Source organism: Drosophila navojoa, chromosome 3 (assembly GCF_054131105.1).
Source record: "Drosophila navojoa isolate 15081-1374.11 chromosome 3, UAZ_NAV_1.0, whole genome shotgun sequence".
NCBI lineage: Eukaryota > Metazoa > Arthropoda > Insecta > Diptera > Drosophilidae > Drosophila > Drosophila navojoa.
The window spans coordinates 11,123,181-11,142,765 of NC_142891.1; the positions used below are offsets into that span (position 1 = coordinate 11,123,181).

A 19,585-nucleotide genomic window follows, 5' to 3' on the forward strand; every position below is an offset into this window, starting at 1 on the left:
TTTATATGTTTAGCAAAATAATAATTTAAATGATAATATTAGTTTCAATGATAAAAAAATAATCAGTTGTAGTATAACAAATTTTGAATCAAACTACACAAAAGCAACTTCGTATATTATTAAAAATGAATTTGGAGTAGAAAAACGAAAACAATTTCTAAAATGTTTCACAACTTGAAAATCACATAATATACATATAAACAAAATAATGGATTACTAGTCAACAATCTCCGGTTGCAACCATCAATCCGTATGCATATTCAATAAAAAAGCTCTCATAAATCTCTTATATAATGCGATGCGCTGCGTTATGTGATTGTTATGGTCGACAACTGTTAAAAACTCGCTCAAACAATGCCAACTGATTCAAAACGGAATATGCTTTAAAAAAAAAGCATGCTCCATAGCCTGGCTCTTTGCATGCGTCTAGTTAACCACTTTACGATTGCCCGGATTAACAATAAAACACAACACAAAATTTATGCACTCGTCTGCCAAGCAAGACCGCAGCCAAAAAATTGTTATATACATATCAACAACAAAAATTAAAAAAAAAAAGAAAGAAATGTTATATATGAAAAAATGAAAATACCATAAATACAAACCGCAGGTATTTTAATTTTTTTGTATGTTTAAATAACGAAATAAAAAACAGACTCTGCTCCAATGTCATGATAGAGCAATTTGCCATTTGCAATTTACAATTTGCATCCATGAGATGCACTATTTTCGCGCTTTGCCAGCCAACAGATGCATTTTTCACAAATTTGCATACAAATCACGTATCATTTTGCTGGCCGCGTGCTGTATTTATAATTGCATTCATTTGCCAAAAAAAATTAAAAAAAAAAAAAAAAAAACGAACATACAAATTAACATATGTGTATAAATACAAATACACAAAAAATATATACATATATATTTATATATTTTTATATACTTACATTTTATTATGAACCAAACACTTTCGGTGAATGAATTTGCGTCATTTGGCGCTTCGGGGCGTTGGCATTACAGTGCACATTTCATTCGGTTTTAATTCATAGATGATTCACTTTACTTGTCTCTCGCTGCTTAAAGTTTCTCCCTTAGCAGCTCTGCCCCCATCGCACAGATACAGACACATATGAGTAATCGGAGTTGTTAAAGCTGAACGCTTTATGGAAATTAATGGCATATAAAATACTTTCGCTGGTGTGAGGAATTCTTTTTAGTTTCTGTTTTTTTTTTTTTTTTTTTTTTTCTAACTGTTTGCACAGCTGCTGAGCATCGTCAATTAGTCATAGTTGTATGAGCGCTTGTGGGCGTTTTGCTAATTGTACAACTGACTATTGTAATGTCTGTCTGAGGTTTCTTTACATTTCTTACTAAGTTGTGATATTCATTTAGCTAAATGCTCATGGCATGCAACTCAAATTTGTATCAATTTCAATTAAGTGCAGATAAGCAGAGATACAGACATGTCTGAGTTTTATGCAAATTTGTAGTAAAATTTAAAGTTTTTTGTTTATTTTTTAAAGTTCGTCTAACTGAAAAAAATGTCTGCATTAAATGTAATTTCCCAAAAATCATTTTTTAATTTTTAAAGAGAATCTTATATATTTAAAATTGAAAAATGCGAAAAAAAAATATATGTATGAATATATTTAGTAATATTAAAAAAAAAAAATTGAAAATATAAATGATTAAAACTGAAAATAAATTTAGTAAAATTTTAAGTCATATTTTTTAAGTTTTACTAAATATATATATAGACCATAAAGCATAGTTGTAATAAATTAGGTGAATTTAACTCAACTTTGCAATTAAATATTTATTCAAACTAAATTTTCTTTCTCAAAATAAAATACCAAAAAAGTTTGTAAAAATTCCACAGCTTGCATAAACAACTTCATTTCCCTAGAGTATTCAACAACAATGTCTAACACAACTTGAAAATACTTCAAAAAATAACTCAAATAAACTTGACTCTGGCTAACAACAAATTTGGCCTTAAAACGTGGCCAAGTTGAAATTTTTCTACCACATTTCTTTGGCTGCAACAATTAAATTAATTAAATTTACGCTTTTGGCGCATTTAATTGAAAAAAAAAAAACGCAGCTAAAGAAGAAGAAGTAGACAGAAAAAAAATACAACTTCATTTGAAGAGAAGCAGTGAAATTTGTGAACAACAGCAAACAAAACACTGAGCACTTGAGAGTAAAGTATCTTCAAACGTTGTGTTCAACGGGGCGACAATAACAAAATGAATATGTATATATATAGACGAATATATATGTATATATATATATAAGTTTAATATTCATAAAGCAAAAGCAACAACACTCCGACAATAATGACAATTGCATAAGGCCAAAAACTCACAGACACCAAGTTGTTCACCCCTTTATTTGTTCGCTTGGGCAATCATGGCGAGTAGTGCCAGATACAAAGCCAGATAATATTACAACAACAACAACAACAGCGATGGGAATGGGGGGTACAGCCTGCAGCTTCTTCTTCATCGTCTACCATCTACTTCTTCTTCTTCATATTATTATCATTATGATTATGATTATGATTATGATTATTTCGTTCATTATTTGTGTCTGCGTGCGCGCTGTTGACACTCTGACATATTTCCAGATATGCCAACTTTCCCAAGTTTCTGCTTTATATTTCTTGCCATCATTTGGCAACGTATTTAAAGTCATTTGAAACGTGTTAATGTGCCTTTTGAGCTGCTCTGCTTTTCAGCATTACGCCATAGTCCAACCCCACAAAAAAGTGCACACAAAATATAAAAAAACAGATATATAAGACAAAAGAAAAATAAACCTGGTCAGCTCTTTGCTCTTAACTTTTCCACTTTAATTGTAGCTCAAAACTTTCGCAAGTGAAATTTCTGGCAACTAAAAAGTTTGTTGTTGTTGCTTTTTTTTTTCATTTTCTGGCCTTGTCTAGAGCTAAGAGTTGGCTTTGATGGTCATTGTCGAAAAGGTTTCTATGTTAATTAGACAAAAAGCTTTTCTGTGAATGAGTTTGAATTTATGATTATGTTATATGCTTCAAGAACTTGGCAAGCAACTAGAGTTGAGTAACTGTATTCTATTTTAATTATCATTATTATTATTATTAATATTATTATTACATATTACAGTCATGCAACTGTCTTTGTTGTATTATTGAATTACAGTTCTCAGCTCAAGCTTCAGCTACATCTCTTGGTCTTATATTATCAATTTATAATCATTTAACAATTGAATTCCGCTTTTATCTACAAACAACTTGAAATGATAAATGGACAAACATGTAATTCCCATTCAAAGCAATTTCACAATTTGCTGCATCATTTTCTTTTGGCTTGTAGGAAAATTGTTGTAGAAAATTTGCCGCTTCTTTGGGTTTTCACAAGTGACAGCAGCAGCTCCCCTGAATTGTGGAACAATTTTTTACACAGATTCTTTGTTTTTTTTTCTCTCTCTCTCACTCATTTCTTTTTCGTTTTGGCACCCCGACTTTGACATTGACACAACAACTTTTACCAACCTCAATTACAATCAATCACATATGTTGTATTATGCTATTTGTTGTTGTTGTTGTTGTTGTTGCTGCTGCTGTTTTGGCTGTGTGCCAAATGGCCCAGAGCGTTAGAGACGTGCGTGTTTTGGCAAAATGCCTACGGCCAGAAATTACAATAATGATAAACACACACGCACACACACACACATACATTGCGAACAAAGCAAAAGTTTTTGGTCTTAAGTAAAAGCAACGTTTTAGTGTGGCAAAAATTTCATTTATCATGTAAGCTTCCAGTTTGATACCAATGACAAAAGACTGTCGCAGCCTTTTCTTAACGATGATGCGGCCGTCGATGCTAATGATAATGTTAATGATAACGATAATGATGACGTTTTGTTGTTGCTGATAAATCTGTTGGACACAAGCAATGCAGCACATGTTTTGCGAGCACTTTTCCTGCTCAACAAGATTTCACTCTCTCTCTAGGCGATGGCCAAATGGCTAAATGGCTGAAACCAACTTGTTTTCGCCACGTCGCAAATGTCATTTTTTTTTTTTTTTTTTTTTTTTTTGCTCTAATCGACCGAAACTTGACCAGTTTTTCATTTTCGTTTGCGGAAAAGCGTGGAGTTATATATGTATATATATATACGTATTTATAAAAAAAAGAAGTTTAATACGCACAAAAATTTTAATTATTAATTGGCTGACCATACTTGAAATAAAATGCGAATCAATGAGGAGCAGGAAGTTCAGAAAATACGGTTTATGAGAAAGTTAAAGTCTTGTTTGAAAACTCTCGTAATCCCCAGTGAATGTCAATTAAATTTGATACTCATTCGCACATACATTAAGGTGGCACTGCAGAAAGATCTGTTTTAATTTTGTATCACAATAATTAAATGAACAACAATTATAAAAGCATATCAACTAAAAATGTATTTACATATTTATTTAAATATATATATGTAGCCTTAATAAATAAGTCTATACAAATAATGTTATATACTTCAACATTCCTCTGATCATTTTCTTTTTATACAAATTTATAATAAAACAAAGTTTCTAATATATATTTTTATTTTACTTTTAAAAGGAATACAAATACTTAAAAAGAAAAATTTTAATTTAAATATATTGAATTAGTTTTACGTTTTGTATATTATTTTATATTATTATACTAAAAATATGTTAAACAATATATTAAGGCTAAATATAAAAGTTGAAGTTAAGTTTTAATTAAATTGGTAATCCACTAGATTTAAAAATATTTTTTATAAATTTTATTTTATTTTGATTTTTCATAAAGCAAAATAAAGTATATAAAAATTTACATTTTTATTTAAAGATGCAAAACAATAATAAAATAAAAGATATAAGAAATAAATATAAATGCAAGCTACATTAAATACAGTAAAATTTAATTTTAGAATTTATAATTGTATATAAATAACATATATAAAACTCCAAAAATCAATACAACAAAAATATTTAAAAATTAATCAAAGACAATAAAAGAAAACATAAAATCATCTACAGAAAACTTAACAAAATGTTCTAAATAATTTAACCTGCCGATAAGTATATGCCGGCCGAAGATAGTCGAAACTAAGTGATGGTTATATAACACATGTTAGTCTTTTATAACTACAATGAGCACACATATTCATCACAGGCGTTTTGGCATCAAGTGACCCACTTGAGATAGCATACTATGCCGCCCATAAGCAATGCATAAAAATCAATGAAGCTTACGAAATGTTTACCGCCCATTAGCACATCATAAAGCAGCATAAGGAGAAGACAAACACAGCCGCTGTGCATTTTTCTCACGGGCACCTCAAGTGTCTCAGCCTTGGGCACGGTCCCTCCCTCGGTTTCAGTAGCCACACACACACACACACACACACATAGATAGTAGTATATATATAGTAGAGTGCGGGTCCTTCAAGTGCACATGCTAATCAGCTGAAGAAATATGAGACGTTTCACTATATGACATATGTGACAGGCCGTAAAAATAAAAACACACACACATGTAAGACTTCGCATCGGCTGGGAGTGCACACTTGTTGTAGGTGCCACAATATCATCATCGTCATCGTTTAAAGGTACTTGCGGCTAGTTATATGGCTTTCACTTAGAAGTGGCTGCAAAATGTTGTCACCTTCAGTGGGTCAGTGCAATGAACTGGGCAACAATACGACGGCCCACTCGGAGCCAGCACATCGGATCCCCACACATTTCCGCAGTAGTTAGTAAACATAGGCATATTATATTCTTGAGAGTGACTCACTAATGAATACCCTGGCATTCGTTCGGAGTTGAGTTTTATGAAATTTTAGGTGCATTAATTTAAAGCATTCCACATAAGACATTTATAAAAATTTGACAAAATTGCATGTGACTGGCTTAGGAATACCCTGGACTTAGTTATTTCAAGTATTTGGTATCTAACTTTAGTGCATTCTAAATAAAATATTCATTCATATTCATTCATATTAAAATTCACCTATATAAAATGTGGGGTATATTATCACTAGCATTTTAAAGAAAGAATTCATGAAAATATGTTAAAATACATTTCAGTATGACTGACTGACTTAATAATAAATAGTCTATACTATACTATACTGAATCGATCTACAGAAAATCTTGACTAAATATATCTTAAAATATTAATATATTCCTATATGATAACTGGACAAAGCTATATTATAATGTTAATGCCTTATGACACCTTTATAATTAGTTGGAAATCGACCTATATAAAATCTTGGCTTCATGCTTAATGAACATGATCTTTCAAAATTCTGATACTCGAACGAGCCTAGGGTATTCAAAAAATCAATAAAGTGCACCCACAGCCCGGGCAAGTTCTTTAATTATTTATAAACATTAAGGAGCTGGAACCGGACATGTACTGAAAGAATCAGTACATTGTTATTCCGGTTGATGTGGCATTTGTTGTTGTTGTTGTAGTTGTTGTTGTCGCTGTTGCACAGCAAATGAAGGTAAGAAATTTCTAAGGAACTGCTGCAGGTGCTCTGAGGACAACGGGCGACGTTTTGTCATTAAGGCGCTGCCACTCCGTTCACATTGATGTCTTCTCTCTCTCTCTCTCTATGTCGCTCTCTCGGTGAGTGTGTGTGTGTGTCAGTGAGTTTCTTGTTTTTGCAGACAATTTGTCTTTCTTTCAATCTTTTTGGCATGCATTACCCTTAATGAACTGCGCTCAGGGTTCGACAAGGTACGGTGCTACGCTACCTGCATAATTTCGAGCCGTAAGCGAACGCGCGTTGTTCGTTGCATTGAAGCGGCAAGCGGGCCGCAAAACCAGGCGGCGCTATTATAAATAATTGCACAAGAAAAATAGGTAAAAGAGCGCAAAGTTTCTTACAATCTCGACGAACAACGGTCCAAGAACAATGGAGAGCCATTCACCTGGCACAGTTCTCACGGCGTTGGCGCTGTGGGTAGGCAAAAACCTGAGCAGAACTACGTTTTGGTTAGGTAGGTGTTTACATTAAGGAAATGGGCGGCAAATACAGAAAGAGCGAGAGAGAGAGAGAGGAGAGGGTGAGCGAAAGCGAGAGAGAAAGGCTGATATGTAAGTGCGATAAAACTGAGAGAATGAGGTGTAAATACGAATGGATTAGATGGTAGAACCGATTAAAAGTCGGGCTGCGCCTTAAATATGAGATCAACTGCCTATCACCTCTTATCTACTATTGTTAAATTGTAAAGAACAAAAGTGAAAGTCTATAATCAAAAGAAATAAAGAAGAAGAAAGAAAGATCTGCTCGGAAGTGAGCATAGATTAGCAAGTGCTGAAAAGGTGGGGGAAGTGTGCATAGAGAAAAGTGGAAATGGAGCGAAAGCGGGAAGAGAAAATTAACAGGAATTAGTGAAAATTCCAATGAAAGATTTTAAAGAGAAACAGAATTGTGATACTCATTTCTGTTAATCTCTGTATCTCTCATACAATAATTCTTAAAATTAATGAAGGAAAATGCATAAGCAATAATTTATGGAAATAATATCTATTTATATATATCCTTTTATATCGACCATAGCTTAAGGTCCATTCAGCCATTTCTTCAAGCATAAAATTGTATACCACACAAAGAGCCATCCCATGCAGCAGCTTTATAAACAGTGAAGAAGAGCCTTACACCTGACTGACTGACTGACTGACACCTCGATGAACTTCAATGCAAATCAGTCAAAGTCAAAGTCAAAAAACCCATTTGCTGGCCAATGCACAAACGTCGAAATCGATGGATAATCAAAAACCAGCTATGAAATTTTCAAAATACTAAACGAATTTTTCAAAACAAAAACAAGTGGAAAGCCGTAAAAGCCAACGACAACGGCAACAACAACGCCGAAGTCAAAAACAATGATTGACAGGAAATTTAATTGAAGCATTGAACCTGGCCAACAAATGCAATCGCGTATGCTGGGGGGAGGGGCCAAGGCAAGTTACACGTGGCTTATCTACCGAGTTGACAAACTTTAACGTCGTTTGTCAACGCAGCGTTCAATCAACTGAAATTTCTATCTCTCCCTCTCTCGACGTCCAGACATTGTCCAGAGTACAGAGTTATGATGACAAAAGAGCTGGTTAACTGACGTTTACACTACCTGTTAGCTGAGCTAATTTGATAAGGGCATGAAACGAAGGGATGCTCGGGCTGACTAAGCAAGCTGGGCGAGCCACACATATCAAGATAAATGACACGAGCTTTGACCACAAGAGCGCTGCGCTGAGTGCTATGTGTGTGTTGTGAGTGCTCTATGCGGTGAGTTTTCTGCTGTGTACAGAGCGCAGAGGTCAACAGCTGCACGAATTTGGACCGTTTGCTTCTCTTGTTGTATGGGGAGTAGGGTTACTCAGGCGAATATATTACAATACTTTTATTTTAAAATTATAGCACATTCCGATATTTATATATTTATATATAAAAATAAATAATAAATAAATACTTTATATATAATAAATATACAGAACTCTAAATGTATGAATATAGTGTATTGCTATAAATATTGCAAATTATGAATATATATTCCATATTAAGTTTAATTTGGTCTGCCTCGCTCTCTTTGTCTCTCTCTCTCTCTCTCTCTGTCTCTCTCTCTATCTCTCTCTCTGTCTCTCTCTCTCTCTCTCTCTCTGTCTCCCTCTCTCTCTGCCTCAGTCTGTCTGTCTCTCACTCTGTCTCTTTCTCTCTCTCTATCTCCCTCTCTCTCTCTCTCTCTCTCTCTCTCTGCCTCTCTCTGTCTCACTCTCTCTTTCTCTCTCTCTCTATCTCTCTCTCTCGCCTTACTTTGTGATCGAGCACCTAAATCTAACAGCAGAGAGGACTTTTATATTATACTCACTCATCGATTCTAAAAACTAACTCAGAGCACCTATCAAGAGTGGAGGTGACCTATATAAGGGCTACACTGCTGCAGGCTTGATTCAGTCGAACCCCGGCTGGTTGATTGTGTAGTGCAGTGAAGTGTTTTGTCCTTTTGCTGTTTTGTGGTAAATAAATTATTAAATAATATTATTAAATATAAATCTAGTACTAAGCAAAAATAAAATGGATATTGTAATAATACTTGTATAAGTTATATTAATAATTTCAAGGAACTATTTTATTATATTTTATAGTAATTATAGTTATTAGATAATAGTAATTATGTGCATTATCATTACATAAATAATAATTGGCATAATAATTGTTATATATGTTTATCATTATAAGAATTACTCATAGGTAAAGTAACTCAAAGTTTCTGAGTTGGGAGAGCAGAAGAAGTCATACAATGATTAATGTGTTCATAATGACCATTAAATGTTACTGTTCAAATAATACACAAAGAAAGAGGATTTCCAGCATGTTAGATAATTAATTATTATTAGTTAAGAGTTTATGTACAATTAAAGCTCGTAGAAATCAGAATCAGTTTATTAGAAAATTATATTTAAGACCAAACATTTTCTATAGAAACAAATTTGTCTCAATATTTAATAATCTTATTAAAAACTTTAAAATAAAATACTTAGAAATATTTTAATGCTGAATCGATCTAATGAACAAACACATTGAAACGTTTAATTTAAAATTTGACTAATACATGTTTTTAATGAAGCAAAGAATATGATAGAGATAACAAAAAATAAATGTTGCAACTCTTCTTTCAAGAAATCCATGGTTGCAATCGAGCATATAATTCCCAGCCTATTCTCGAGTACCCCTAATGTGAATTTCGATGCTGTCGCACTTGACAAGTGAATCCAATTATGCTGTGCCAAGTCGAAGGCTCTCAAATAGTAGACGCACTTATGAAAGCGCCCACTTGTCAACCGAAATGCTGAAATGCTGCGGCAGCTTTCGTGGCGTATTTAACACGAAGTTGCGCTTCAGGCTCTAATAAGGCAAGAATAAGCGTTAGCATTTGCACGCAAAATGCCTTCGCACCTTTCTTTATACAGCTAAAAGTAGCTGAGAGAGCTGCAAAAAAGAAATATATATATATGTATATATAAAATATATATTCTTTTTCACACAAAACGCCGCTGCGCCATTCGCTTCCTCAAATATGAAAACAAAATGAAACAACAGCAAAAAAAAACCGCGCTGAATGTGTTTTTTAAATTGCTCATCAGTTAATTCTAATTTGCATAAACAATTAAAGGCAGGCGAAAAATAAAACAACAGATATACACACACACACACACATGCACACAAGTGAAAAGCAGACGGTGTTGTGGTGTGTGTAACGTCACTGAAATACAAAAATACTGTGGCAGGCAATCGTGACGCCCGTTAACTGTTTAATGCGGCAATTAAAAAAATTATTGCTCATACGCACTGGTGAACGCCTGACCTTACAAAGCGACAGCAGCAACAACAACAACAACAGTCAGCCAGCTGACGCCGCTAACCCTTCCCCTGCCCCTGCCCCTGCCCCTGCTACAGCTTCATATATCTGTCGTTCAACTTGACGCCCACGTACAACATTGTTGTTGTCCATAAAAGCAACAACAGCAACATTAAGAAAACAGCTCTAGTGACAAATAAGTCGTCGCTGGCACTTGACTCGTTCGCTATTAAATTTTTTGCTATTGTCGCTCGCTGTTCTCGTTCCACTTGATTACTTTATAGAACTCGTTTTTAAGGTGTTTAATAAATACATTTCTTACTTCTTTTTTTTTCGGTCTGTGGCATTTTGACAATTTATTGCAAAATTTTTTATGAAACTTATTTTTAATAGAGTTCTGCTCAAATCCCACTTAAATTTTTCGACTGTCTATTGAGCTATATAAATATATGTTAAGCCTATTGTTCGCGTATTAATTTCAAGTACGCCATAAGCTGGTCAATTAACAGCCAACATTTTGATTTGATTATTTATTTTGCATATCAATCAAAACTCGTTTCGATTGTTGCGATAAGTAAAGATTTTTAGATTTGTTGATATTGGAACAAGTATTAAAAAAAAAAATTTGCTTTGCAAGTTTAAATTGTTATTGTTTAGCGATTACAATTAAAATACATATTTTAAATATACATATGTATAATATTTTTATAATATGAAATACAATTTTTATATTTAATACTTTTATTTTTTTATTTTTTTTCGTACCAATGTTTTAACAATAACCGCATGGTTTAAACTCCAATGAGATCAATCCATATATTTATTTTGTATATATTTATAACTAAACTCTCTTTATAAAATTATATTGAATATACAAATTTACTCCTTCTATTATTTTTATGAATTTTTTTTTCTTCCTTTTTTCAATTTCCTAGTTTATAGATAAACTCCAGTTAGTTAGTTTTACATATTTTAATTAATATTTTTCGTTTCTCTCTTTGCAGGTGAGTGTTAACAATAACTGCAAAAATGCCCAACAGCTAGTTTTACAGGCAAGTCTCAAATATATACACACACACACACTTACAAAAAGGAGCTAGACTAAAAAAATTGAAAACATTTTCCAATTCAATGCGCCAACTCCGCTGCCAATAGGCCGTCAGCTCTTATCAAGATGTATTCGAACAAGCCAATTTAGCCATGGACAAACACCCCCAATCCCAGCTTCAATCCTTGAACTGCGCCAACTGCAGTCAAGTCTCTCCCTCCCTCCCTCTCTCTCTTTCTCTCGCTGCATTTGGTGTTTGCCAATTTTGTTTTGGGTCTGCGATAAGACAGCAAAAATATGACAGCACGAAATGAATGAATGAATTCGCAATGAGGCTAAAATAAAAATAAAAAAAACTTAAAAAAAGAGAACTGGCCTGCAGTTCTTTGCCCCGCCACCCAATAGCCCCTCGGTTCGTGTCTGCTAAAAAGACCAAAGAGAAGCAAAAAAAATATATACATATATATATCAATGCTGTCGCTCGCATATGCTGCGCTGCTGCTGCTGCTGCTACGTGTTCATGTTAAATGTCATAATCAGACGCAGTCACACACACGCACACACACACACAGATATATATACATATATGAGCACCAACTAAAAGTATCTGTAGGTACTTTGTAGCCGCTCTCAACATGTTGCATAAATGTAAACAGCATGCGAAATGACTTTGCCTTCGCCTTTACAGAAGGGGGGCGTGACCTCAAGCAAACTTCTCTTACACACTTAGTTTTTGCTAATAGATAAACAGATATACTTGGCAAAAAGTTTTCAAGTTTTCTGTATACTTTTTATTTTATTTTTTTATTTTTTACTTAAGCTGTCGTCAATTGCAGCTCGTAAAACATAGTTGAAATAAGAGATACATCTAGCCATAATTTCTGCAGATTTATGCAGTGGCTCACACAGCAGCACACAGACCCAAAAAAGGCCAGCGACGACAATCGCATCATTTTCAGCAAGCCCGCATGACGCCATCGCAGGCGAGTCGAGCCGAGCCGAGAGCTTGCACAAATATGCAAGGCATTTTATATAACATACTGAGAAATATATATAATATTTTCTTTATTTTTTTTTATTATATAATATACGAAAGTTTAATACGCTTATTCACCAAGAGCTGACTATATTTTATTTTTTAGTTTAAAAAAATATATTTATATTAATTCAATTAAGTTATTGAATTTGGATCTATTTCATCATAACTTATTCAAGTGAAAAGTTTATATAAATTTTATATGGAAATTGCCATAAAATTCTTTTTCAAGAATTTGATAACACTTACAATGATTATTTTAAAGAATTTATTTTATATTAAATAAATTCGTTTTATGTTTATTATATATCATATAACTCTTCTTACATTTTCCATCATATATCTGACATTTTTATTATACTAAAATAATATAATTTATAATTAATAATATAGCTAATTTCATATTCAAGCTATATTCATAAAGCTATTAATTTCTAGCCACATATTTCCTGCCTTAAATTCCACATAATAAATATATTATGCAATCATAATTCCCATGCAACCCCATTTCATGGGAAAACTTAACTCAACTGAGATGATATCATTTCGCACACATACTATATCATTCGCTTCAATAGGGCATCGGCAATACCTACTTTGAAGCAGAAATCTCTTTGGTAACAATTTTTGGCACTGCCAATCGAGCGACACTTCCTGGCCCAAGTTCAAGGGCTCTCTGCCATTCTCCGGCTCTTTCGCCTCTTCTGCTTTTTCGGTCTTCATTCCATCTGCGGCACATGCATAAATTGTGAGCAGACCTGGCGACGCCTCAGCAAGACCCATAGATGACTGCCAAGATGATGTATTTTTTCTGTGTTTTTTTGCTCACAATATTTTTTTCCTTTTTTCTTTGCACTTTTCTGAGAAGCCAAGAGAACAGCAAAAATTCTTGTACCTCTTTTCGTCTGTCTCCTTTTTATTTCACTTCAGTTTGAGGCTGCAGGATCTTTGGCCGTGTGAATGTTTCCGTTGAGGTATCTCCTTCTCCCTCTCTCCCTCTCTCTCCCTCTTTCTCTGTTGGTGGTTGTGCCGCCCCGCTGAGAGAATGAAATTGTGCGAATGGCAGCAGGCGGGTTTTCTATTGCATTTTAAATGACTTTTGAATGCTCAAATATGAGAGTGTGCGTGTGTAAGTGAGTATGTGTGAGTGAGTGTGCTGTTAGCTGCATGTGGCAGCATTTCAACGTTTTTTTTTTGCACTCTACTTTGACATGCCCAAATATGTGTGCTTGATAACGGTTTTTGAGCGGGTTGAGTGCCGGATTTGATGTATTGCGAGTGCCACTCGAGCGTTGCGTGAAGGTCAATGGGTTGCTTTGTTATTTATACTGCCGGTTTATGGCTCTGATGGCTCTGTGGAACAGCAGGAAATAGCCAAAGAAAATGAAAAAGAGTTCATAAAATGGGATTGCTCAATTTCTAGCTCAAAACACTATGAACTGTGGCTAAAATATATTTCGCTTTCTAGAGTTCTAGGTCAACATTTATGATGTTTGGCAAGTTTTCGTACTCTTGTGTAAAGTTAATGGACAAACATGGTTTAGAAGAAGAAAAAATAGATGCAAAAGAAGATGAAAACCCTATTTGTTCTTATTAATTGTATGCAGTTACGTTCTTAATAAAAGTAGTGCAACGAAATGCGCAATATTGAAAAAAAAAAAAAAAAAAAAATATATATATATATATATATATATATATATATATATATATATATATATTTATATATATATATATAATATTTTTTATTAATCCCATTATTTATTTCTAAAATAATTGGAAACTAAAACTTATATTGACATAATATATGTTTATTAGTAATTTATATAATAATATTTATTAATTTAGGTATTATTGTTGAGCTCATCAGAAGGTTTTTATTTACTTCTATTCTTACTTGTATTTATTTCTAATTAAGAGAGTGGAAACAGGTTGGTTAATCTAATTAATCAATGTCTGCTTGCTAGAATATCTTTATGACTGCCTGGTAATATCCATATGTGCCTGAATATTTATTACGATATTTAAGTTTAGAAGTTAAATTAACTTTAAAATAGCTCATCAAAGGCTTTACTTCTTTACTTTTGAGTGTAATTTTAAAGCCATTTATCAACAAAAAAAAACTTCTCTCTAGCATCATTAATTTCTTTGCATATCACTTAGGTTTTTCTTTCAACTTCTTCAGAGAATTTTTTTAAGCACTGTGCCTACAACCAATTAGCTAAATATTTCCACGATAATAAACAGCACACCATTAACAGAGCTTTGCATATTTGTTTCGACACGTTTTTTTTATGGACATAATCGTCTTACAGTCGTAATCGTGTTATGACACATAGAATAGCTAATCGTAAAATATATTTGTATAAATTAAATGAAGATTCTTCCAACTTGAATTAAGTAATTCGAATACTCAGTTCCGCATAGATTTGAGCCAAAATAATAAAATCCTATTGTATGCAACATGCCAGACATTCAGTCACTCGCCTTGCCACGCCCACCTGCATAGACAAATATTACCAAAAATAAATAAAATTAAGCCAAGTCTAGTTTTGGTCTGTTCACTTGATTTATTTTAACTATAAAAATATGCCAAAAAAAATAAGCCTAGAAAAATCTCTGAAGGTCGCCTTATTAACACATAAACCATAAAAGCCAGTCAAGAAACCGAAAAGCAGCAGAAGAAAACAAAAATCAACATCGAACGTAGGCACATGTTTGGCTAAACACAACAACAACAACTACAACAAGGTAATACCAACAACAACAACAACAACAGCAGCAGCATTAAGAAGAACAACAACTGCCATTGGCTGCATAGAATTGCCCACATGTGTGTCACGTCACGGCAGACGACAACAGCAACAGCAACAGCTACAGCTACAGCTACAGATACAGATACTTTTTTGCTGCTGTTGCTGTAGATACTTTGCGTGCTCATGTGTAGAACGGCACAAGCAACACACAATGGACTGGGCTTGTTTTTGCCATATGTGTAAAATGTTTAGGCGGCTGCGGCATGAAAAATACAAATATACATTTTTGCGCTCAGAATTTTTGAATAGTCGTCAATGGAAGTTGGTACGCGTCGGTAGAGTTTTTCGCCGCCGTTGCTAAAAACAAAAATCACACACACACAAACATTTCTACAATTTATACTTTTTATTTTGGTCGTCTAAGCTAAATGTTTGTTTAGCCGCGCATAAGAATCATTAGTGTAACGTGTGCGTGTGTGACTGTGAGCGTGTGTGTGTAAAGAAATTCTTAAAAAGAAAAGAAATTTATACGAAAAGAAAACAAAAGGCATTTAATGCAGCGCCTATAAATTGGTATTTATGGCATAGTAAACACACATCTTTTATAGGCGCGCGTGTCATGATTTTATCAACGGACTTTTACTGGGTGAGTTACCCATATAAAGTACAAACAACAGATACTACCATAAACCAGGCATACTCATATTATATATACACTTCGTCTATCTATAGATAGTCACATTTTATGACTCTTAGTTGATTTTCAATTACCGTTTGGCAAATATTGAACAATTTGCCAACTTCACACATTGTTTCAACATGACTTGTTTGTAAATTGAATTTCATTCGCCGCTGCACTGGCTATCAGATTTTTCTTTGACTTGACTTTTCCACATAGCGCAATCATAAAATGGTTTTTAATTTGTGCTCGGTTTGTTTTTTTTTTTTTATTATATTTATACTCGCGTTGTTTGCCTTTTGATGTCGGCAACCCAACAACAAGTTATCCACGTATCCAGCCAGCCAGCCAGCCAGGCAGTCAACCAGTCACTCAGCCATCCATCCATCCATCCATCCAGCCAGTCATCCAACCAACGAGCAGTCATAAATACTTGCTGTGCTTTCAAGTGGCAAAAGTAAAGTAGAAATAAAAATAAAAATAATAAAAAATTATAAAATGCGACTCCTACACTACCTTTGAGTTGCAATTTCCCGCTTCGTGTCGAGTTTTCCCCACGTTCTTTTCAATGATTTTTCACCGTTTGTCCAAGTAGTTGTATGCCTAATTAAATTATTAATTTTTTTTCTCTCTCTCTCTCTCTCAGCTTCTTTCTGCAATTTATAAAAGTCATTGACTCTGAGGTCGTAAATGTAATTATTTCAAATGACTTTTTTGTTGTATTTATTCCGAGCAACATTTTAGTTTACAAAGCAAAATGTTTTAATTGTAACAATTTGGGCTTATTTTATTTTTTAGTTTTAACTGTTTACATATACGCTAGTAAAAAGTACTTAAAATGGAACTTAAAAATGCCTAAATTATGCATTATTGTTTGAGCGAACTCATTTATATTGATCAAAGGCTCTGTTTGTCAATTTGATTTATTTTTTATATTTAATTTCCAATAACGAGAATTCGTATTTTAAATTTTATTAATTTTATGCCAAACAAACTCTTAAATTTGCAATATATTTTTTTTTAATTTTTCGGCTGTTTTAAATGCATTTAAAATTAAAACTTTCCTGCATAGCCATATTGCAGCCTTGGCAACTTATTCAATCGTATATAAAGCTCACACATCATATCTAGCATTGCACAACTTTCTTATCTACTTATTCTTATAAATATAAATGCATAGGTATATATATGTATATGCATATATATTTATATATCTATATATGTACATATTTATGTATCTATATATTTTTCTCTTCCTTTTTTTTTTGCGTCTCAGCTACTATTTGCCTGACATTTGAACATATTTGTTATCATAGTGCAAACAATATTTAAATGAGTTTATTTTTAATTATCTGTGCACTCGCTTATGGATACATAAAATCCGCTCGTAGCTACATACTCAAGCACATCCGTTAAGTTTTGATAAAGAGCAAATACAGCGGCATGATAAGCTCGATAAGCAAATGTACAAAAGTAAATTTAATGTGATTTATTTGCCAAAGCATTTCTCTTCTATCTCTTCCTCTTTGTCTCTGTCTCTGTCCTTCTCTTTGTCTCTTTTGCTGCTACTTTAGTAAATACATTTTTCATAATTTTCCCGTGACACAAAAAACATATAAAATATTAGGCAACTCTAATGACTTCATGCCCCCATTTTCAGTGCATTTTATATCATTTTTTTTTTTTTTTTTGTGTGTGAAAATTCAACTGCAGGAAGCTGACGCGCTTTTGCTTAAAGCTTTTATTATTTATGCTACAGGCGCTTGATTTTTTCTCGTTTTTGTTTCTTTTTTTTTTTTTTTTTTTTGCTCAATGATGTATTCAAGACGCCGCCAAAATTGGCACGTATATATGTCTGGTATTTTTTTGAAGTATTTTTTTCGCAGCCAGTCTCTGTGCCGCTTACATAATTACCGGGTTGGTTCAGGTCTGGTTTTGGCTAGCCTTTTATGGCTCTCTTTTAGTGGTTTTTAATTGGATTGGCATACAAACAGAGCGCACAGTACTGAATGTTGTGGCCCAGTGCTAAAGAGTTGGAATTAAAATTGGGTCTGATGCTGCCATTGAGGTACTGAAACAAAAGGGGCTCAGCTCTTGACTAGAATCGTGATGGTGATGATCTAACATCTTATTCTAGACAGACACTGACTAAGAGATAGAGAATCTGAGAGGGTCGCTTGATCATTTTGCAAGGTAGCAAATTACTATAAATTTTACATGTTAATATATATACTTAATATTATATATTAAATGCTATAAAATAAAAAATATAACACAATATATATTTGATTTTTTTTTTTTAATTATTTTTTTTATTATTATTATTATTATTTTTTGTTATTTATTTATTTTTTTTTTTTTTAATTTAATATATATTTATATATTTATTTTTCAAAAGAAATGAGCCTTTTTTTTAAGTTTTGAAAAAGACAAAAAAAAAATCCACAAATCGAATGCCCAAGTTGAATTAGTATTCATCAAATCAAGGTTACTCACTGAGCAGCCCTCGTTCGCTGCAGTTTTCAATCACTTTCAAATACACACACACACAGTAACACTCACACACACCCACTTTAAGCACCCGCCAACACACAGAACCGTCACAGCAGATGCTGACGCTCCTCTTTTATTATTTCTTTGAATTCATCATAAATTTTTGCTTCTTATGTTGGCTTTGGTTTGATTGTCGTGTTCGAATCAAGTCCAACAATGGATGCGGCATGCTGCTCGTATTATTTAGCAATTGTGTCATCATCGTTGATTATCGACAGCCGTGCGCGCTCATCTGTTCAGCTCTCAAACAAATTTGAAATTTATTTGTGGCTTTTGCGCAAGTGGGTTGATTGATTTATGATTTTATTTTGTTATTTTTGCCACATTTTGATTTGAAGCCCTTAGCCACGTTAAGAGTTGCAGTTGCCGTGATCGCTTTGCGACAGCTTTTTGGCACGCTTTTGGCCACACAAATAACTCACATTGAGCCATTAAGCCAAGTTCTAGGAATGCTCTACAACACCACAGATGCGTGTTGAACAATTATACGCTTTATTTCCGCTCCCAGTCGTAACACATGGTGGGGCACACACACACACACACACACACTCACTCACACAGAAACAGAAAAAAACTCATAAACAACATTTGATATGCTTGGCCATAATTTACATGCACAGAACGTGACGAAAATTTAATTTAATTTTGGTATTTTGATTTTTATAAAAAACTAAATTTTCTTTTAAAAAAAAAAACTGTTTTTTTCGGCTTTATTAGTAAAGGCTGTCCACGGCTTTTATTCTGTTAGAATTTATTTATGCCTTTTGTTTTGTTCTATGAGAGCTTTGAATAATCAGCTGATGAAGGTGATAATGAGAGGAAGGAGGTCAAGCACATTCAGAATTTACGATCAGAATATAGGGAACATATTTATTGCTGACATATATACAATAATTTGTTTGGAATTCTCTAAATTTCAGAAACGATTTTATTTAGTTGTCTCTAAATTTCTTTTGTTTGCTTGTCATTTCGAATAATTATAAAACTGTTAGGGGCCTATAAGTTATAATACAATATATTATTTGAAAAGCAAAAATTACAATAAATAAAATTATTATTTTAATGTTTTTTAATTTTATTTATAAATCTTCAAATATAAATAAAGAAAAATCTTTAAATTAAAATCTATAAAAAT

General features: G+C 33.2%; 1 protein-coding gene across 7 annotated transcripts in view; it reads left to right on the plus strand.

Annotated features, from left to right (window-relative positions):
* LOC115564409 (uncharacterized) overlaps positions 1 to 19,585 on the plus strand; it is a 66,094-nt gene that overhangs the window by 27,774 nt on the left and 18,735 nt on the right. Inside the window, exon 4 of one of the 7 annotated variants that reach the window (XM_089256838.1) lies at positions 11,386 to 11,433. The exons of 5 other annotated variants lie outside the window; for them this stretch is intronic. In XM_089256838.1, coding sequence (XP_089112964.1) covers positions 11,386 to 11,433 — 48 coding nt within the window. Of the gene's footprint in view, positions 1 to 11,385; positions 11,434 to 15,638; positions 15,865 to 19,585 lie in introns of those variants that run through there. One more of the 7 variants, XM_089256837.1, reaches the window with a different exon arrangement.